At 43.0% G+C, this 22,419-nt stretch overlaps 1 protein-coding gene and 1 long non-coding RNA gene across 16 annotated transcripts in view; one reads left to right on the top strand and one right to left on the bottom strand.

Annotated features, from left to right (window-relative positions):
• Positions 1-22,419, bottom strand: part of TNRC6B (trinucleotide repeat containing adaptor 6B) — a 256,980-nt gene that overhangs the window by 40,228 nt on the left and 194,333 nt on the right. For 13 of the 15 annotated variants that reach the window (XM_053894740.1, XM_053894745.1, XM_053894738.1 and 10 more), the window contains 8 exons: positions 18,152-20,500; positions 16,380-16,538; positions 14,785-14,960; positions 12,481-12,555; positions 11,341-11,386; positions 9,724-9,872; positions 8,479-8,649; positions 4,387-4,512 (listed from right to left, as the gene is read on the bottom strand). In XM_053894740.1, the coding sequence (XP_053750715.1) occupies positions 4,387-4,512; positions 8,479-8,649; positions 9,724-9,872; positions 11,341-11,386; positions 12,481-12,555; positions 14,785-14,960; positions 16,380-16,538; positions 18,152-20,500 (3,251 nt within the window). The remainder of the gene's footprint in view (positions 1-4,386; positions 4,513-8,478; positions 8,650-9,723; positions 9,873-11,340; positions 11,387-12,480; positions 12,556-14,784; positions 14,961-16,379; positions 16,539-18,151; positions 20,501-22,419) is intronic. The other 2 variants (XM_053894749.1, XM_019446963.2) reach the window with 1 other exon arrangement.
• The window catches only part of LOC128774916 (uncharacterized), a 188,742-nt gene that overhangs the window by 42,786 nt on the left and 123,537 nt on the right, over positions 1-22,419 (top strand). The gene's annotated exons all lie outside the window — the stretch shown is intronic.

Raw genomic sequence — 22,419 nt, 5'->3', positions numbered from 1 at the left:
AGAATTTTTTCTCCATTATCCAAACTTTCAGTGTGGTTATTATATTGCCTCTACTTTAAAAAAAAAAAAAAAAAAAAAAAGCTATCCAGCTCCTTTGTTTTTTAAAATATGGAAATGTTAGGGAAAAAAACCTGAAAAATTTGAAGTTTTCATTGTTTAATATTCTGCCCCCATTATGCATCAAATAATGTTAACCACGTTTTGCTAAACAAATCCCAAAAATGTAGAACACAAATACTTTTCTTTTCCATGCACAGCAGATACTTTGGTCATAAAGAGATTGGCAGCCTATAAGTCTCTCAGACTAAGTTCTTTTCCTAACAATATTCTACTTTCTGAATCATTCTGAAATGCGTCTTCCCATGATTTGACATATATTTACTCAAAATGCATGCCCTGCACAGTTGTGGATGTTCAGGATCCAGCAGTGAACAAAGTAGACACAGACCCTGCCACTGTGAACCTTAACACGTGCCTGGGGGCGTGACAGCCAAGTGGTGCCGTACTGTCCTCAGCCCGGCCTGGGAAAGCCTCTCCGAGAAGGTGCCACGGCGGCAGAGATCTGAAGCAAATACAGATGGAGCCGTGTGGCAATCTGGGAGAAGACTGTTCTAGAAGCACCCTTGGTGTGCTGGGGCCAGTTGAGTGGAGAGTGGCAGGTGTGGGTGGGGGTGGCAGGAGGTCACCAAGAGCGTCAAAGACAACAGCAAAGAGCTGGCTTTGTATTTTCAGCGAGAGAAGGAGCTATGAGAGGTTAAAGTAGTGACATGATTTACCCTTAGCTTTCTGTGATGCTGGAAAAGCTCCACCTCTGCAGTATTCATTCCGTAGCCACCAACCAGGCATGTCTATTTAAATTTAAATCAATTAAAATTAAAATTTCAGTTCTTCCACTCCAGTGGTCACATTTCAAGTGCTCAGGTGGCCTAAGGCCTACCCTGGGTAGCGTGGTTTTAGAGGATCAGTCAGAATGCTGGGTGCAGAACAGACTGGAGGCAGGCAGGTGTTGTATATGACAGGGCAGGACCAGTCAGGAGGCCATTTCTAGGAAAGAAACGGTGGTCGCTCGCCATGGGTCATGTTAGAGGAGGCGGTAGGGAAGGGTCAGATTCAGGACAAAGTTCTAAAGGGGAACTTGTTGATGGACTGAATGTGGACCGTGAGAGGCCTCACCACTAGCTCTGTGGCCTGTGGCCCAAGCACCTGCAGAGGGGAAGTGCTGCTTACTTAGAGGAAGGGGATGTTTTAGAGGGGAGTATGGGATGAAATCATGAGCTCTGTTTCGGACATGTTGACATGAAGTGCCTATAGGGCATCCTAGCAGAGATGCCCAGAAGCCCGTGGAATTGAGAACGGAGATCTGGGCTGAAGACTCAGTTTTGGCCCTGTCATACCTAAAGTCATTTGCTGGGTGAAGTCACCCAGCAGTAGCTGCTGATGGTGAGGAGAAGTTCAAGGACTGTGACTGGGTCACTCTGATTTTTTTTTTTTAATGTTTTTATTTATTTTTGAGAGAGAGAGAGAGAGAGAGAGAGAGAGCGAGCGCACAAGCAGGGGAGGAGCAGAGACAGAGAGGGAGACACAGAATCTGAAGCAGGCTCCAGGCTCTGAGCTGTGAGCACAAAGCCCCACTTGGGGTTTGAACTCAAGAGCCATGAGATAATGACTTGAGCCAAAGTCAGATGATTCACTGACTGAGCCACCAGGTGCCCCTAACATTTAAATGTTGGGGAGGGGAGGAGGAGCTTGTAAAGAAGACGGAGAAAGAAAGGCAGGTGGAGAACCAATATACAAGGTGTCCAAAAACCAGATGAATGAAAGTTTCAGAAGGGACGACATGATCAACTATGTCAGATGCCGTGGATATGCAGAGTAAGGAGAGACTGGAGAGGTGACTGCGGTATCCCACAACACAAAGGTCATCTGGGACCTTCACAATGTCTTCATTCCCACTGCCACCTCCTTACCCGGACTCCTGGACTAGCCTTGTAACTGAGCTCCTTTGCTCTAGTTAGTCTGCCATTCAAATATGTCCTCCACATCACTGTCAATGTTATTTTTTCCAAAACCTAAGTTTTCCTACATTGCCGCTCAGCTGAACAATTTTGCCCAATGCTACATTATCTATAGCAGCAGCAGCTAAACCTTAGGGTGCAGATAAAAATCAGCAGGGGGTTACTAGGTCCTAACTCCCAAGATTGTGTCTCAGTAGATTGCAGAAGACCTGGAAACTGTGTGTTTAAGAAGTCGCCCAGATAACGGTTACAAGGGACAGAGTCCAAACTCCTTAGCAAGGCAAAGAAAGCTTTTCCAAATCTGGTGCCAAACTCCCTGACTAGTTTTTTCCTCTTCCATTCTAGACAACAGCTATATGCTTCAACAAGCTTAATCTAATTATTCAAACCGACTGCATTTTTCCAAACATGCCACGTTCTTCCAGATATTACTGCCCCTTGTCCTCCAAGCCGCTCCTGCTGCACATTTAAACCTGGCTCTGCTCAGCAAACTGACGCATTCTTTAAGGCCCAGCTTAAATGTCACTCCTAGTGCACGGCCTCGCCCAGCTTCCAAACTGTGTTAAACATTTCTACATCACATTTATCATGCTGCCTGTCTGCTGAGTGTTCTGCTATCACCCCCAGCAACCCCAGGAGGCTGTGTTAGGAGGCGGTGGTTTCTCCACCGTGTGAGGCCAACACACTACCAGGCACACCGCAGATAGTTGGTAACCACAGGACTGTGGCCTGACATGTGGGAGGGAGCTCATGGAGTTAAGAAGACACAACCACTGTGGAGTGCCGGGGAAGTTAGGAACAGCTCTTAAAGGACAGACTGCCACCTGGGACCTGGAGAATGACTGGCACTTAGAGGGGTGAGGAAGGAGAGACACTTAAGAGGACTCCCAGACACCCAGGGCAGGACATGGAGACGAGAGGGCAGGGCAAGGAACATTCCTTCCTCTACTAAGACAGTTACAGACTCAATGCCAAAAACAGAATTTGAAATCTATAGGTTATGGTTAAAAAATACACACACACACACACACACACACACACACACACACACACACACACACCTTTGAAAGAAAGAGAGAGGGTGTACACATGAGCAGGGGAGGAACAGAGAGGGGGAGAGAGACAGAATCTTAAGCAGGCTCCAAGCTCAGCACGGAACCTGATGCGGGATTCAATCTCATGATCCTGGGATTGTGACCTGAGCTGAAAGCAAGAGTCGGACACCTAATGGACCGAACCACCCGGGTGCCCCTCAAATAAGATGTTTTAAGACTTTGTCTTAAAAGATATTTCAAACAACAAAACAGCAATAAAACCTGACCCTTTACGATCTGCTGATTGGACCTAGTTAAGTGCCCCGCCCCCTTTTGTCGGACGGGATCAACTCCTCGCTTTTGATCTCAGTTCACCGAAGGAACATTATGAGGAGACCAAGGTCCCACGCTGAATCCTCACATGGGCTCACCAACTTCGATGTTGCCCTTCGGACCCACTTTCTCACAGACATACGAGGGGCTCTGTGGCAGACTGGCACAAATCTGTCACCTGGAGCCTGCAAACAGTGCGCTGCACATGTCCTACTGAGAAACAGACCTAAAGGGTTTCCCAAACAAAGGACTGTATCCCACAACGCAGAGCTGCTCCATGAGGGAGTCTCTGCCGCTTCATCTGTTCTCAACACTCCCCTGGAGCATCTAGTCAGCACTTCAGCATCCAGCTCCTCAAAACGTCTCAGAATACGTCAGAACCTGGCTATTCTCCCATCTACCTGCAGGGGAATCCTCAAGGGCGACCGATTTCAGAATACTGGCACATCAGTACAGTGCAGTGCTTGTACGGTAGTTTCAATTACACGCAATTAAACCCATGCACGCCGTACTGGAAAAAATACGGAGAGATCGAAAAGGGATGTAATCATAATGCTTTTCATAGAAAACCATCTTTGTGTGTACGATACAATAAAACAAGGAGTTGGACATTTTGTTCCAAAAATCTTGATCTGGGTTTTTTACATTAAAAATTTTGGTCAATGTTTATTTTTGAGAGAGAGAGAGCACGAGAGCGAGCGAGCACGAGTGGGGGAGGGGCAGAGAGAGAGGAAGACACAGAATCTGAAGCAGCCTCCAGGCTCCGAGCTGTCAGCACAGAGTCTGACACAGGCTTGAACCCATGAGCCATGAGATCATGACGTGAGCCAAAGGCGGACGCTTAACTGACTGAGCCCCCCAGGTGCCCCAAGACTTTTTACATTTTAGACATTTGGGTAACTATTATTCCTTTTCTGCTTTTTCTGCCCACAAAACCCAGTTGGCAACTGGGCACCGCCTGTAGAGGCTTTACTGCTGAATCGTGGAAACATAAAATCGCTTACCTGGGGGGAAATAAACTGGGGAGGCACTTGCGCCCGGAGATTAGGAGAAGAATTTAGCGGCTGCACTGGCGTGTGCATACCTCTCGATTGTGCTGTGCTATTTCCAAACAAACCATGATTGCCACCCTGCAAACACAACAGCAACAGTTAAGGCTTTTTTGTTAACATAAGAGAACGTGAAAAAGAAACAGTTCTGGCTTTCTATCCCTCAGAAGAATCATATCCTGTGTTCCGTGGAATCACAGAATTTTATAACCGAAAAATTCCTGGTCTCGGAATGCTTGGGAAAATTATCCAAATCAAATCATGCACACAGCACCACCACCCCTGCAGTCTGAGGCACTCTATAACCGAAAGGCTTACATTTGGTCAAATGTTTCAAAAAAGCATTTTTTTTTTTGTAATTGAAAGGTAGAGGCAATATAATGTTTATTTCGACTACTCTCTCTTTTTCTTTTAAAGACTGGGTTTACCAAGTTTATTCTCAAATCCAATAATCTGAGCTCCACCTTGAAAGGCACCTGAGCACAAATGCAGGCTTCTGTATAATATCAACTGTAAAACAACACTATGATAGTAATGTGTCTGGCTTGATTAGTTCAATCACAGAATCAGTGCCACCCGCTTGTAGTCTAGCTCCTTAAGAACTCTACTCCAGATCTAAACAGGCTTTCCTATCTTGGGTCTGCTTGATCCCTCCTTTGCTAGATGACAAAATCTAAATCAAGAGTGAGATTTAAAAAAACAAAAGCAGAAAAGGAAAAAGTGAAAAACCATTATGGGGCACTAAAAAAAACCTCATTACTCACCTGTAACTTTTCATTCCAGTGTATGAATGCCAGCCTGGTAAAAAATAAGCTTAATTCCCTGATTTCTGGAGGACGAACTCACGGGACCACTTCTAGGCTATTCCAATCAAAGAATTACAGAAAACCAGGCTATATGATGGCCCTTCTGACTTGTTTCGAGCTGAGAAAAGCCCTTCAGCCAAAAAAGCCATATTTGATAACTTGACACTGTTCCTTCTGTCTGAGGAAAGTTTCTACACCATCTTCACTTGGCCTTGAGGCCCAGCTCAGAGCTCATCCTCATAAAGGAAGGCTTCCCCCAACTTTCTTCCTCGGTTCACATTCAAATTAACTGACCCACCTATATGTTCTCAAAACACTTAAAGTCATTCTTTGATGGCATCAGCAAGTCATGTTATAGTTATTTTCCATTCTGTCTTTCAACTACCAGCTTAATATTTCCTTCTCTGTATTCCCAGAACTCTATAATAAAGTCCTAGTCTGTAGGATGCTAACACCATGACCCACCAATTTCATACACTTGGCAACATCCTACTGCACATCCTTAGTGAAGGCAGCTGGACCACTGCCTATATACCTAGCCTGTGTATTCTGAATGGAAGTCACCAACTTATCCATGGCTTCACGGGGATTAAGGTAATTTTAAAGAAGAATTTTGGAACAGCGCCATTAAGTTCTACAACACTAACGATATTTCAATGGCTTAATGATTCAAAATAGATTAAGGGACTGCTACTGGAAAATTAATGAACTTAAAAGCACTGAAAATAAAAATGGCTATGAACATAAAGTGGAAAAGACAATCAAAATCTGTGTCTATGTCATAAAAGAAAATCAAAGATCCACCATGAATTTTAAATCTCCCAAAGGACTCTTAAAACATGAAAAGACCTTTAATTCTACAAACTATAATGTCTCCACTTCCCCTGACTTACTAATCAAAATTGTCACTCTAAGGTGACGTGGCTTGGCTCTAACTTTTCTGAGATCATGGTAGCTGGTAGCTTACCTACTGATCATTCTCAAGAACACAAGAAACATCTGTTTCATTGAGAATATTCTGCTAAGATGATTCTCATACTTCACTATCAAAGTAATGACCTTGGACGGGTCCTTGGATGGTGGGGTTACTGGTAGCTTAAGTCCTTCCCAGAATCCATGTTTTAACTGGTCCAAAACTGCTTTGTGAGGATCATTTTAAATTCCAACTGCTCTTTTGGTAAGAAATATTAAAAGGAATTTCACTTTTTGTTTAGTTCTTGTGAAATCAGGCCCTACCTGCACATTCCCAGTGGACAGATGCCCCCTACCCCCACTTGAGGTTTCAGGTTTTCTTTATCAAGTATCTCCAAAATCGTATCAAGCCCTGTGATACGTCCAATATGGATAACAGTACAGATGAGTCAATGGCAATCTATCAAACGACACCTTCTCTCTTTTTAAATATGAAACCTGGCACTGTCATTTGCTTTCTTAGCTTAGAAGTAGCTATTTTGCACACTAATATGTCTAGAGGCAATCATATAGATTCCGTTTTTTTTTTTTAAGTATATTTAGAAATTAGGAAAGCGGTCATCAAACGCTATTTATACGTTAACCGCAGTTAACCTGGTTATTTCTACAGCTTCACTGTTATACGATGACCTGAGTCCAATATTTATTGGTGATATTTGCCTCAACTACAGTGTTTAACTCAGAAAGGCATATAAATTAAAAACAGTGTTAGCAAGCTGACTGAAATCTGTGATTTTAAAATAAAAACCTCACATTTTAATTTTTAAATAGGAAGTATATGAAGTCTGCATGAAAATAGTCACGTGTGAAAAAAGTCATGATCATATTTAGTTGATTCACAATGGACTTTGTAGCAATCCACAGATTCAAAAAACCAAACAAAAAACCAAACCAAAAGAAATCAAAGAGGAATGACCTTTTCTTAGTGTCCAGTGCACGGATACTTTGGCTGGTTTATGTTATGCTAAAAATTATATACTAATGGCATTTGATAAACATGTGATCCTGTGGGCATGTTTATAATCATTGCTCAAGAGTGTTAGGGTAACTTATATTTTGTATACCTCAATCCTCAACAAAAAAGCTGCCCAAAACCACTGATGTAATTATTTCTTCTCTGTTTATAAAAGCAATGCACATCTACATTCTCTATGGAAACATTAAGAAATACAGGGAAATATAAAAAATAAAGAAAACAAGAAATTACCCATAACTCCCAAACCAGAGATAACCAACTGAATACATGGATATAACATGATCCATTTAAAAAATGTGCTAAGGCAACAATTAGAAGCGTATGAAAGACCTGCGTGTAACTGGAGGACTATGGTGTGAGAGAGGTTTTACATCATCCTTTAACTTGTATGTGAAAGCCCTCATGTGGAAACAGAATGGATACAATTAATAATTAAACATCCTTCCATGATATCCTGAGGTGAAAGCCACAGTGACAGGTAAGTGGTCACAGAACTGTGGCTAGGAAAATATCATCCCTGGAGTCACCGTCCCAAGGGAATTGTCTCCAAATTCCTGGTTTTCTCTGCGAGAACTACACAGGAGCTGCAGTGACAGCCCCTCAGGCTGCCTTAGGCCCGCAAAGGTGAGAGAGGGGGCCTTAGGGGGCCAGCCCTGCCGGTCTCGCCCAGTGCACAGCCCTTCCCGGGACCACGGAGACGCACCCCTAGCGAACGGGGTGCCCCAGGCTGTTTGCCACAACTGAACAATATCCAGTCTTCCCAAAGCTTCGTTCTCGCATATCAAATTACCTTTCTCTGGTTAATTATTATATTTTACGCTTAAGGACATTAGATTTTAAGATGCTGTAATGCTCAAGTATTTACTCTTTACTAGTTTTGCCACTGTTTTCTAGTTAGAAGTCTTATCAAATTGAACAGACTTCAAAAGTATCACTTGCCATTCAATCTAATGTTAAAAATGGTAAATAAGTTGCTAAGTTAGGCGTCATAAGATACCTACGTAGCCTCTTTAACATTTTCCTAAGCCAGTTATTAGTTAACTTATTAAATGTGAACTTATGACCAAATATGAGAGGACTAAAGAAACAGATTGAAAATAAAATCCACGTTGAGAAAACATGAAGAGAGATGGGTTCTATGGGCTGAAAGATCTAAAGCCTAATACTTAGCATCATTCTGTGCATTCAGTAATCAACAAATTTCCCAAGACAGACAAAAAATGCAATAAACTGCAGACCAGGGCCAAGGCGAGGCCACAGCCGAGCAGTTATAAATTTGAGAGGCCTCCTTACTTGTCTAGCAGCGAAGTTTTGGGGGTTGAGCCCTGTGCCGATTGCTCCAAGGCTGACGTTGGGTAGTGTGGAACCAGAGGGAGACAGCTTGTAGCTGGGAGAAGGGGAGAAGGGAGAGCAGGGAGCCTCATCCCCAAGGCACCCATCTTGATTGGAGAAAGGCAAAGTCAGCTGAAAAGCAGTAGGAGTTAGCCAATCACAAGGAGTGTTGGTTAGTGAAGCAACAGAATGCAAGAAGGGACAAGAGAGAAACACTAGGAACAAACAGAATTAGAGTGTATTAGCAATAAACGAGGATGGAATTTGGATCTGGTAAGAGTCATCACACTTGGCCCAACAGACACCATCTGTCATCTCTGATCCAGATTTTTTCTTATTCTCTAAGTCAGTAACACATTCTGCCCATTGTGTGAAGATAAACATTGCCAGACACTTTATTTTTATACATCTAATATCGATTACTCTAACGATGTGGCTGCTGAAACAGAAGCCAGAGTAATCTTGTGAATCTGTTGCTGCCTGGACCAGCATCAGTGGTGTCAAAAATGTGCTAGATCTAAAACTTTCAGTTTTAACTGCTTTCTGAAGACCGGGGCCATGGAAAATCTGTATTCTGAATCAAGGAATGATCTCCTCCATTAGAACTGATAAAAATCAAAACAAATAGGTATAAATGACACACTGAAATCAGGTACTTGAGAATTTGGACAGTGTACCACTGTAACTAAAAATAGGTCACTGGGGAAATGGAGAGAGAAAACAAAGGGAGTCTCTTCGAAACATCAAAAGACCAAGTTCTGGGCCATCTTGACAAAGCTAGAAGGCAAGGCCTTGGGAGATACAGATTGTTCACACAAGATCCCAAATTTAATTTCTCATTCCAAAGCAGCAGAAAAAAGAATTCAGAATAAATTTATCTCTAAAATTTCTTCTACACATTTTGAGTGTGCATTTCTTTTACTGTAAAAAGTCAGACCATATACCCCCTCCAAGTTTCATAAAATTTCCAAAAATTCAGACCACCTTCACCATACTCACATGCTAAGGACGGATGGTTCTAGCTACTGCCCAATCACCTGTTGACATCAATTGTTTTCACGTCACCACTTAAAAGCAGGTGATGTCTGCGTTTTGCTCATTAATTAATTCAGTAATTCTACATTTCCTCCTGGAATTAATTATCCAAAGAACAAATGGAAACCAAAGTGGTTCACATGAATTATTATCTCAAAGGATTCAACTCACCTTCTCAAAATAAGGCCCACTATCTGTGGTTCCCATGTCTTTGGAATTAGGTGGACGGAACCCAGATCGATCCTTCCTCATGATATCATTAAAATCCCCGAGATTCATCGCTCTCTTGTCCACGTCAAATTTTTTATCTGGAAGGCTCCCTGAAAAGTAGCACAGAAGAAGTGAAAATTTCAAGAACCAATGTTTTGACCAGGAGTGACCAGTCCCACTTGCCTCCCGGGGGTGTCAAGTGTAAGACCACGAGAGATCTTGTTGGTTGAGGCTGCTGGAGACCCTCCCTGGAGCACATGTGGATCCTTTTGTTTCTTTTTAAAAGATCTGTATCTGTTGTAGCTTGTTTTCAATGGAAGACTGAAAGAGAGACTTAGGGCCAAACTGGTAAAAATCCAACTAAAAAAATATCCTAACTGGTTATTGATGTGTTTGAGGAGTATAACTGGCTCATAAATTCAAATGTCCTCAGTGAGAGAATTTGTCTCTTGCTGCTATTTTAGCATCTGCCAGATAAATGGGTAGGGTTGGTTGTGAAACAGTTATTGGGGATAAAGAGGCCTATTAGGCACAGCTGTGACCCTAGAATTTAGAACTCAGACATGAACACATCAAGTGAACAATGTGATTTCCTAGGTACCATGATGGTCCTCTTTTCTTCAAAGCTCTGGAAATGTGCTATTGTACATGGGGCATGATCAGTACCCCTGGAAGCTTACGTTTTTGTTGTTCTTAGACTTATTCTTTTTTAAAGTTTACTTGTTTATTTTGAGAGAGAGAGAGAGAGAGAGAGAGAGAGAGAGAGAGAGAGAGAGAGAGAGACTTGCGAGCGAGTGGGGGAGGGGCAGAGAAAGAAAGAGAGAGAATCCCAAGCAGCTTCTGCGCTGATAGCACGGAGTCCGACTCGGGGCTTGAACTCACGAACCATGAGATCATGACCTGAGCTGAAATCAAGAGTCGGACACTTAACTGAGTCACCCAGGCGCCCTGTCATTCTTAGATTTTAAAATATCATCGATCAAAGGCTATTTCCCTTATGACCCAGGACTGTTTTACTTTCTTCTCGGTTTGATTCTTTTTAAGGTCCTCAAAGTGAGCAACAGCATCACGGTGAGGAGCCCACAGACTAAGGGCTGACACGGCATCTGCTCCACTTGCACTGGGACAGCTCGTCAGTAATGAAACATCTCGGTGCACACGCGATGAGAAATCTGAGAGTGGAGTCTGGCGGGGCCACAGACATATTTTGTTCGGCCACACACCACAGTTTTTAAAATCTGAATTAGTTTCCAGTATTTAAAAATCAGGATGTCAATATATGTCTGAATTGCTGACAAAGCTGGGCCTTTACCCTCCAAGGCAACAACTGCCAAGGGCGGTCAAGTGGCCGCCTTACAGGTGGCCTCCGAGTCCCAATTTCTTATACCTGGCATACCCCACTCCTTTACGTTACTTTCTTGGATCCTGCAGCCATTTCAGTCTTCAGTCCCTACCTAGTGTGTAGGACGATCCTTCGTGTCTGCTGACTAGCACCCAGCCCAGGCAAATGGAGGAGGGAACCAACGTGACATCATTAACAACAATATATCCCGTTCACATTAGTGGAGTGATACACACCTACAGACAAATCCATTTTGCTGCTTGGATTATCTTCAGTTTGACTCTGAAAAATAAGCAACGGTGAGGGAGGATTAAGGTTTCAATTCAATGTTTGAATCAGAGAGAAAAAAAAAGGCATTATTTATGTGGGAGTGACAGCTTACTAGTGGGACCATACAAGGTCCTTTGATGTGAACCTTACACGGGAATGAAGACAATTATCATTTATAATATGACTAATTTGATTGCTGCTGGGTCTACATTTGTAAATTCGATTTTCACATAGAATCAGTCAGTTTCAGCAATTCTACGGACAGAGCAACAGCTAAATAGCTGCTCAGAGAAATAAAACCCTGTCCTCAAGTTCCAGTCGGCTCGGGATCAAATTCCAGGAGTGTCAGCCAAATGACGACAACTTCTTCTCGTGACTTGTCAAGTCATGAAATCTGGAAATGTGCAGCCAAGTCAAGCCGTTTGTCTTTTGGCAACCAGGGACGGGGTGTCCCCACGATGTTCCCAAGAGATTAAAAAAAAGAGAGAGAGAGAGAAATCCTACAAGAATTCCCTATATAATTAATTATAAATAATTTCTCTAGTTATTGTGCAGTTGTTGTCATTTTCAAAATTATAATATTAAAGCTGGTACAGCAGTAGTCAGGGAAAATTATGTAAGTTTCAAGGGCCTGGCTCTTTCTTCCCCTAACCACCTAAGGAAAAGGGTACAAGGACTACAAATTCAAAAGTCATAACCTCTAAGTATTGGAGTTATTTCATTAAAAATAAGAGAAAATAAATATTGCTCAATCCAAATGAGACACATTGTTTAACCAGTTTCCAAATCTGTAACTTTGTTTTGTTTTTTAAATTAAGACAGATTTAAAGTTTATTTATTTATTTTGAGGGGGGAAAGGGCAGAGAGAGAGAGGAAGAGAGAGGATGCCAAGCAGGCTCTGCACTGTCAGTGCAGAGCCCAATGCAGGGCTTGAAACCATGAACTGTGAGATCATGACCTGAGCCAAAGTCAAGGGTCAGATGCCTAACTAAGCCACCCAGGCACCCCTAAATCTAGAATTTTGAACTATATGTGACAGTGGTCTTAACATTTGTGCTAAAAGTAAAAGATGGGGTATATTATACACAGGAGAAAATGAAACTTACCAGCAATCCCATATTTGAAAACTGTTTGGCAAGAGGATTCATCCATGAATCATTGTTTCCTCCTTTCAGTGAACACTACAGAAATGAAATGTGTAACCTCAGAACCAAATAATTTATTTAATCTCACTTCATAGCTGAGTTGCATTTAAGTACTGATTGAAAATGCAGAACCAACAGTTTACCTTTTTGAACCCAAATTTCCCTCTTTAACTGTGGTTATTTTGATATTTTCAGTTAGTCTGGAAGAGTAAGTTCTCTAGTTCTATCTATGTTTTCATTCTTATTTTATTCGTCACACTGAATTAGAAGTAACTGGAAAAACATATAGTCAGCTGGTGTTTTTACCTTATAAGTAGAAGGTCAATATCAGATTTTCTAAAATACAATGTTCGCATGCCAGTACTTTCCCTTTTAGTATCTTCTTGTAACCTAAGCCAGTTTGTATTAAAAGAAAAGAAAGAGTTTGATGCTAGTGCCTATTATCTGGAAAATCAATAGGCACTAGCCTATTTAAATAGGTTATTTAAACTGGTCATTAGTCTCTGTGTGGATACAATGAGGACTCATCTATGCAGCGCTTCATCTGCTTGTTACGTAGTATAAAGGCCATGGGTCCCCAGTGGGAAAGACGCCTAGCCAAAGACACCATCCCTGATCTTACTGTAAAGCAAGGCGGATGTGAGTTTTTATTTCTTAAGAAGGGACAACCTAGCTTCTCCCTGAAGAGGACCCCTATCAGCTCCACTTTACTTCTGCAGAGAAGGCAGGTTGGACTATGATGAGGACTTGGTGGGGAGAGGTGGTGACGGGGCTTTGTGCATTTGTGCATTCTTCAAATAAAAACTGTGTTTTGATGGTATTTGTTATGTCGGTGTTATTAATTCTTGGAAGCGAGTAAGTTAATTTAAGTTCAGTTACAGGTTTTAAGGTCAAAAAAGCCCTCAGTGGAGGGAGGGGAGAATTGGTAGATTTGCCTAATGTGAACGGAGTTTCAGTTTTGCAAGATGAAAAGAGTTTTGTGTCTAGATGGTGTTGATGGTCACATCATCTAGTGTTGAATGGTGCTGAATGTACTCAATGCTACTGAACTGTGCACACTTAAAGGTGGTTAAAACGGTACATTTTACGTTATCTGTATCTGCATCACAATCAGTTAAAAAAAAAAAAAAAAGGTCAGTCATGGGGCAGCCTGAGTGGGTGAGCACCTTCCCCCTGGTCACTTCTGGTCAGTAAGCAGTCTCCCTCGACTGCCTTTTCATTCCTTCTCAATGGGAGTTTGTAAATGACAAAAACAAGACCACAACAGGCCAGATAGCCTGAGAGTACAAAAATGCTGAGGAGTTTACTGAATAATTCCTTTTGTGACTAGGGCGAACAGAAAGAAGTCCTCAGAAGGGAAACTGTAACGGGCGCTTAAACGGGATGTCTCCAACAGGAACTACCTGTGCTCTTAGGCTATTGAGTTACTATGTTCAGAACAAAATTAATATCCTACAGCAAAAAGTGATGAAGGCGCAGCCCCCTTAGCCAACTGAAGACCTTCTAGGACGGCCCTTGGTATTTGAAACCAGGACAATATTCACTGTGAAGTTGAAATTATATGGCTGCCCACTTCTAATTTCCATCAATTTATCTGTGGAAGGGAAAAGAACACCTCTGCTGAGAGAGTGGTTCAGGTTCAAAGACCTGTTCTACATTGAAACCAAAGTCCTCATCGAATTAGGCACATCAAGGGGGACGTGGAGCTGCTCCAAGATATGGAAAGCCAACAGCTTTCAAACACAAGCTGGTACGGGACGTAGGCACATCACCTGGTTGCTGCATCAGGCTTGTGCTCCGGCACTTTGCTTTGCTGGGAGGACGGTTCTGGGTTTTGGAATTTCCCGCATCGGAGAAAAACCAATCCCGCTGATTGCCACTGGAAAAGCTATCTTACTCTGGTTTCTCTTCTATATATCATGGGGACTTACCCTAAGGCCTTCCTTGGTTTTAGAATGCAAAAGCATAAAACATTTACAAAGTGTGGCTTGAAAGCTTCTGAAGAATTATAATATGGAAACTAAAAGTGAAAAAAAAAATCTCCTGTCTCTGAAAATTCCACTTTACCCACAGCAACAGCTCTGAGGTTCGAGGTTTCAAGGTCATGGGGAAGGAAGATGAGGAGTAAAGAGGAAGTACTCAATTTGCTCTTAAGAAAATATTTTCCCCCTTACTTAGCACCTCAGGGATCCTTCCATTAGAAAATTCTCAGTTCTGCCTTCTAAGAATGAAGAAACAAGCTCGAACATTTCTAAAGTGGGCTACCTTCATCTGCTTCTTTCCTCCTTGTCCCCAGCTTGCTGAGTTGTGGGAGGAAGCACTTCCCTGAGAGCCGGCGGTATTCCAGACTCCTCCATCGTCCTCCTCTTCCCAGCTGGGATGGCGAGTTCCCGTCACTGGACCGTCACTCTCCCCCCAGCCATCTTGCATAGATTTGGAATCTTTAAGAAAAAAAATGGAGGGACTGTATGCAACAGCTACATATAACAATAACCACAACGATTGGTCCTTATGAACATGGCATTCTGGGATATTTGCCATCTTATCTAATCCATCTATACGGCCAGGCAAATATTCTACCCCCTTCTACATTCACATTGCTCAGACAAAAGATAAGTATAACTATAGCTTTAACTACAGAGGATCCTGAAGAATAGAAGACTTTCTTAAAAATCTGGAGAAAAGTGCAAGTTTTGTGATGGAGGAAGGGTGATTCTGAGGTTGGGAAAGACACCTAAAAATCCTGACAGTACTGCTGAAGTACCTCCTTGTGCCAAGGGTCTGGTTAATATCTTCCACCAGCATTTCGGGTCTATTTCAAGTCTATGGCATGGTATTTCCCGTGATGATACGACCAGTTTTACTGTGAAAATCATGATGAAATCAAGGTCTTTATAAAGCTATTTCTATGCAGGGAAGGAGATCGATAATTTTTAAACTGCAGTCAAATTACAGACACAAGAATGAACTTCCAGAATACAGCAATGATTGTACTTCTTCATGGGCACTAGAAGAGTCAAAAATATCACACAATAAAACTGATAACAAAATTATTCTCATTCAAATTTTGAGAATTCGATATGACCACACTTTAAAAATAAAAGAAGATAATTCTTTAAGTCTGCAATATGGCAGAAAAGAGATGTTGGAATACTTTTTAAGAAAACTACAAACAAGTGAAAATGGGCACTTGAAACTCAATTTTTCAACGGAGGAACTTCCTACGAGACATTCCATAGCATCGGTTTACAAAGTTTTGCAAACTGCTGTGACAACACGTTGCCAGCTGGATCAAGTAAAGCTTAGACTTTCAACGATAATGAATAAGTGTGACATGCTTTGTATAAAAAATCCAAATGAAGCAATCTTTGTTGGGTTCAAGAAACCTTCAACGTTCCTATGTGGGTGGGAGTATGAGAGGAGACACAAAGGGACAAGGAAAACAGAAGGGTGAAGTCACCGGGCAGCAGAGGCTATGTTCCACATTAAAAAGCCAGGAAAATCTTTTTAAATTATACTAACAAAGGGGCAAAAATGCAAAATAGGTATGGTGAGCAGTATTTAAGTTACCTGCAAAAAAAAAAAAAAAAAAAAAAAGTACCACATCAACATTTCAATTCTGGCCAGATACTAAACCTAACTTAAAATAAAATCAACAAAATTAACTTATGACTTCTAGTTCAATGTAAACATGTTAATACCCAAAGCTAAGTCACGGCCACTTGTTACTAATCATCTATTAAAGGTTCACGGTCCTGAATCTCACTGAAATGACAGTTTAAACATTACAGCAGCCCTCACCAAAATGTCTGACCCCCGAATTAATGGAAAATCCCTCGCAGACAATGCTCTAAACTTACTAGGTTTCATGGCATTTGGAGCGTTGGAGGGTGCGTTCCCCCAGCCCGTGGTCGATGCTCCAGTGTCGTCCATTTCGCCCCACCCAGGACTGCTTTCATTTGGCTCACCCCAAGCTGAAGTACCATTATCTGGAGCAGGTGGTGTGCTTTTGCTCCAGACTGTAAAGAAAGAAAACGTGTCTCTAAGAATGATTTGTGAAATGAAACATCTCAACATCCAGGGGTAGGGGGTGGGGAGAAGGTGAGAGGAACAGTCACTCCTGTGTTCTGCTGGCAGAAATACAAATACAGAAATACAGTTGCCTCGGAGGGGGCAACTGGTATTGTTGCTTTAACTTCGGGCCCAGTAATTCCGTTGCCAGGAAATTATAGCATAGATATACTTGGAAAGTACGTGAAATGACACGTACAACAACGCTCTATCGCTGTTGAGAACGCTTCGGAAGCAACCTAAATACCTATCAAAAAAGGGCTAGTCCGACCAATCGTGTCATCCATGAAATCAATACTGTACACAAAACAAAAGACAAAAACGTACATGCTAACATGGAAAGTTTTAAAGTAGGGTGAAAAAGGCAAGGCGGAGAACAGCAATTCCTTCTGTGTCAAATCTGTAAAGGGGAGACAGATTTTGGTATAGGTAAGGAACAAAATTTTTGAATGAGACACAAAACTCTAAAAGATTACCTGTGGGAAGAGATTCTAGGGGCTAAGATTCATTTATATATTACATTTTGCTTTTCTGTACAGTTTGGAGGTTTTTACTATATGGATAATTTTTTTTTACATGTTAGCAGATTTTATGCTAGATAGGGACTTAATGAACAATCTTTATTTCCTTCCTCATACTTTTCAATATTTGGGGGGGGGGGGGGGAAGAACTAGTTAAAAGCAATCATTTTGTAAGTGGCCGTAACTGCATTCACTGAACACTCCCCAAGGCTTACTCGGGGAGTGGGTAACTAACTATGATTAATTTTAACTAAAAAACAAACACAAAAAATACCCCATCTGAACAGTGCATTCCCTTAATTTGTTGAATTCTATGCTTTATGGGGACATTCAAGTTGACAGTGCCAAAGATGATATTACCAGCATTACTTTTAATTTATCAGGTATGATGTTTCTATTCAAACAAAGGAAGAAGAAAAGCTTAATTCTGAGCAAGTGATTATCAGGAGAGAACAATTTCTTTTACAAAGCACTCCACTTCCAGAGGTGATCATTAAAAATCATGTGGAGAGTGACTGAAGCCTTCCAGACCCCAGCTGGGCTAGAGCATTCTGATGGCCCCCGCAAGAGCAACACAATACTTCCCCTTTGCTGGGGAAGGAGAAACACCGAGGATGTGTCCACGGGTAGAACTCGAATGGAAACCAGGTCTATTTCTGCTACTATTTTAATTCTTCACTTTAAAGCCTGGAGTGTAGTTTGTTTAGTGAGCTGTATTTTTTGGATTCTGCAGACCAATACAATTAAAAAAAAAAAAAAAAAACAAACCCACACAAAGCAAAAAAAACCCAAAAAACAAAAAAAACCCCCAAACTTTGGGAGACTAACACAGGGATGGCGTCTTTTCGCTTCTGCCAAGAAAGAACATTAAAATGTACCACCAGCATCTGTTATTGCTATCATCTCATAAAAAAGGAGATTCTGTAAACAGCAGAGTAGGGTTAACGTAGGAAAGATTTCCAGAACAAGGCTGAGTAAATGAAGCTTAATAATAATGCCCTGCTTTAGGATTTTTCACAAGAAAAAAGGCCACTGCCTACCTGATGCTGATTTACTGGTCATCGGGGTGGGCAGGTTTGGTTCTCGAGGTGCTGGGCCCCCTTGGGAATTCTTATCCCACAGATTCACATTCTTGTAGTTATAACTGTTAGGGTCTCCCCATGCGGAAGTGCCATCATCGATGTCCATTTTCCGACTAATTGACTGTGGGGATGGCTCTTCCCAACCACTGGGTTCCTCATCCTTAGGGGTTACTGGCTGTGGCCCGCTGCTCCAGTTGGAATTGGAAGGTCGTCCGTTGCCTGGGGGTGCTGGGGGTGGGCCTCCCCATGAACCAGAAGCCTCTGGTTGTGGTGGCGGTGGCTGCTGTGGCTGCTGCTGCTGTTGGTGCTGTTTATTCCAGGAATTGGGCTGTCTGCCTGTCTCGGTCCATGCTGGAGACCTTTTGCAATCTTCCCACCCGCCTTTGGAAGCTAGGCTTGTATTCCCACTGTTCCCCCAAGTTCCGATTTCGTTCTGCCCTCCTTCGCCCCACCCAGACACGGGTTTACTTGCAGGACTTTCCCAACTGCTGTTTTTCGCCTGGTCGACTTCCTCTCCCCAACCATTCTTCCCAGAAGTCCATCCTTGATTGGGCTGGCGTCCCCCTCCCCACCCCTGATCCTTGCTGGAGTTCTCATTCCAAGAGGAAGATGGCTTTTCATCTGGTCGGCCGCCTCCCCAGTTGGAAGAGTTGTTGTTCTTGTAGTCATTCCAGCCTCCTGTGTTCTTGGGGTCTTTCCACTCTGTAGAGGCTGAGAGCTCCCCCCATCCAGACTTCATTTGATTGCTTTGGCTGGGTGCATCTCCCCAGCCCCCTGAGTTCTTGGTCTGTGTGGCAGCGCTCTCCCACCCCTCAGTTCCTTTGTCAGATTTCCCCTCAGGCCTTGGCACCTCTTCGATATCCCACACCGTGTCCTGCTTAATTTGAGTTTGGCCCCAGCCAGTGTTTGAGAGCACCCTGGGGTCCAAATCAGTTCGGCTCAAAAGAGTCTGTAAGACAGCCTGACAATCAGGATGTGTGGGCCGGTATGACCGACGGCCAGAATTATGACTGTCACTACTTCCTGCTTTGTGGTTGCTTCCAGTGCTTTGACCTCCAACTTCACTTCCTGTGGAGCTGGAAGATCTTCCCCAACAGGGAGCCTGGGCATTGCCTTGGTTTTCAGGGAGGGGGTGGCCCTTTTGATTGTCCCATGCTCCAGTGCTAGAATTTGGTTGGTTTGGACCACTCCATTCTCCAATTTTCAACTCATCAGACCCAGTCGGCTGTTTCCATTCTCCCTGAGAGACCCCAGATGTCATTTTGTTCCCTTCACCCCATTTGTTGTCATTAGAGTCCTGAGGGCCAAAGTTCCAGGACCCACCCGTAGACCTGTTATTGTTGTCCCAAGAGTCATTTTTTGACCCAGTTGATTTCTGAACAGAGGCTCCTTTCCAGGAGTCCTCTCTATCCTTTCCATTGTTCCCATTGTTTCCAGAATTGCTTTGTCCAGAGGCTGTGTCAGTTCCAGAAGGCCCCCTAGCTGCACCCCAAGATCCAACACTCCCAGTCTTTCGATCTCCAGTGCTTTGTGAAGGGGCATCAGTGCTCCTGGAGGCGTTCGCCAAGCCCATTCCAAAGGGCATTCCCTTATTCTCCATGGGGTTTGGTGAACTTAAGTTCAAGGAGTTAGTGTTTCCATTTTTTGGTCCATCAGTGTTATGAATTTGAGCCTGTTCTCTGCCAGAGACAACAAAATTAACACCCGCATTTTCCATCTTTGACTGCTGTTCCCTGGATGCCTGACCTACTGTGCTAACCTGTGCACTGGAATTACTAGTATCCGTTTCCAATGCCCCTTTCCTAGGATTTCCTTCTTGGACCAGCGCTGGCCAGGCAGATGGGTTGCTATTTGGGTTAAAGTTGCTGAAGCCAGAGCCAGGTCCAATTCTATCCTGACCACTCACATTCCTCCAATTTCCTAGTCCATTGTTGCTCTCTGTAGTAGAGTTGGAAGATTGAACAGATTTAGTCTTAGGGTCAGATTTCCAGACCCCAAGATTACATTCGTTCCCAGAACTTGCAGACTGGCACTGGCTCCCTTTTCCTTTGTTACTAGTGGTGCTTCCTGGCAGAGTGCTCTTCTCAGAGCCAGGGTTCGAGGCACTGTTGTTATCGGTGGTGTTTTCGGAAGAAGACTCAGTGTCTTTGCTGGCGATACAAGGCCACTCTTCCATGTCAGACCCGTCTACAATCACCTTGTCCCAGATGTGAATTGGGTTGGGGGAGGCGCCGTTGTTGGAGGAGGCTCCCGGGCCCCAAGTGGAATTTGCATAATTTGAAGCAGCAGCACCTCCAAGGGTTGACTCTGGGGAAGAGATGGTCTCATCAATCACAGCTACACACGCGCGCTCTATTAACACCTCAAGCTCAAAGTGCCCCTAAGAGAGCTCATCACGTTTCCCCACAGACTAGCTTCTCTAGCCAGTTGCCTGTCTTAGTAAACCGTGTCACACCTTAGTCATCTCCTCTTTCATTTTGCCTGGTTGGTGTATTTGCTAGGTGTAACTCTACAACATCTCTCAAAGCTATTCCCTTGTCTTTTTTTTTTTTTTTTGAATGTTTATTTTTGAGAGAGAGTGAGACAGAGCACAAGTCGGGGAGGGGCAGAGAGAGAGAGGGAGACACAGAATCTGAAGCAGGCTCCAGGCTCCGAGCTGTCAGCACAGAGCCTGATGTGGGGCTCGAACTCACGAACTGTGAGATCATGACCTGAGCTGAAGTTGGATGCTTAACCGACTGAGCCACCCAGGTGCCCCTCCCCTTGTCTTTTCTATTGACAGAGAAGGGCCTTCTCATATCTTGAGACAATGCAGTAACACCCTGACCTTGCTTTGTATCTCGAATCTACTCTAAACACCCCTGGCTAGAGTAATTGTTCTAAAGCACAGCTTCGATTAGATCACTGCTGTAGGGGAAGCTTCCAACAGTTTCCTAGCGCACAATAATAAAGCTAAACTCTTTGGCCTGGAGTTTGATCAAGATGCTACACAACCTGGGCCCAAATGACTTTTCTAATCTTATCTTCCACTGGTTTCTATGTAGATGTCGACATTCCACACTACTTGACATTCCACAACTCGTGCCTTCTCATCCTGGCACCATTCCACATTGGCACCTACTGGTTTTTCCTCCTGAATGCACATACTGAAATTTACCCATCTTTCTGGGCCTAGTTCAAGTGCCGTTTCTTCTAGGAGGTTTTTTTGTTTGTTTTTAAGTTCATCATCTGAAAATGCCCTTCCCTGTCTAGAGCCACTTTGCTCAGTGCTGTGGAGCCGTGGTCACATGTTCCTTCCCCACATTAGCACAGAGACTTCCGCAAGAGCTCCCCCTCTTAGGCAGAGACCCTATCTTGCTCACGTTTGAATTCCACATAGTGGCCAGGGCATCACTGCTCAGTAAGCACCTGATGAATGATGAACGCCCACCCAGCTAGATGCTGGGACAGGCAAGCAGGAATCAGTTTGTATGCCTAAGGAACTTAATCTGATAAATTAGTCTGGCTCAGCACATATTTTGGAGGAATTTATCATATTTGGGGGGAGAGGGGAGAAATGACATGTTTTTAACCCAGTAATTTCTTCTGAACTTGTTTTAGTTACTTTAACCAAGAAGTTTTAAATCAATATAAAGTTGAAAAAATCTTACATAGAGCCATATAAAAGTAGGGAAGCAGAGAATCTCAAACTCTTCAGATTTAGTGGCCTCCTTGGTTTTAAGAATGCAAACAAGAGAATCTGACTCACACTGGACCCAGACCCATGTCTGCGTCCAGGTCTGGCTAGATTTGGCTGCAGAAACACTCGACAAGACCACTCCTCACATACTTCCTTTCGCAAATGCTTATGAGGGGCCACCACAGAAAAGCCTGTATGAAGCATCTGTCACCATGAGGTTTGTCTCCATTTCTACTCTGCACATGAGACAGTAATAGAATTTTCTAGGCATTTCTGTGTTCAAACTCAGAACTATTAACTAGAAGCATGCTACAGTTAACAATAACCAATTTACTGTTCTTGCCAAGGCTTGATGATGTTCAAGCCTTTCTAGTACAGCCTCAAAAAAAATTTTTAAGAGCTAAGTAGACATCTGTTAATAAGCTTTAAAAAAAGTGGGAGGTGATGTTTGGAGGTTCTTTGCTATCAGGTGATTTAGTATTCATCTATTAAAAACTCTCAAAACTTCTAGTAGAGCCCTTCAGCTAAAGATCCCTTATATCTACAT

The sequence above is a fragment of the Panthera pardus genome, unplaced genomic scaffold (genome assembly GCF_024362965.1).
Source record: "Panthera pardus isolate Hobbes unplaced genomic scaffold, ASM2436296v1 HiC_scaffold_6, whole genome shotgun sequence".
Classification (NCBI taxonomy): domain Eukaryota; kingdom Metazoa; phylum Chordata; class Mammalia; order Carnivora; family Felidae; genus Panthera; species Panthera pardus.
The sequence above is the reverse complement of the archived record's forward strand: the minus strand, read 5'-3'. Positions and strand labels throughout refer to the sequence as shown.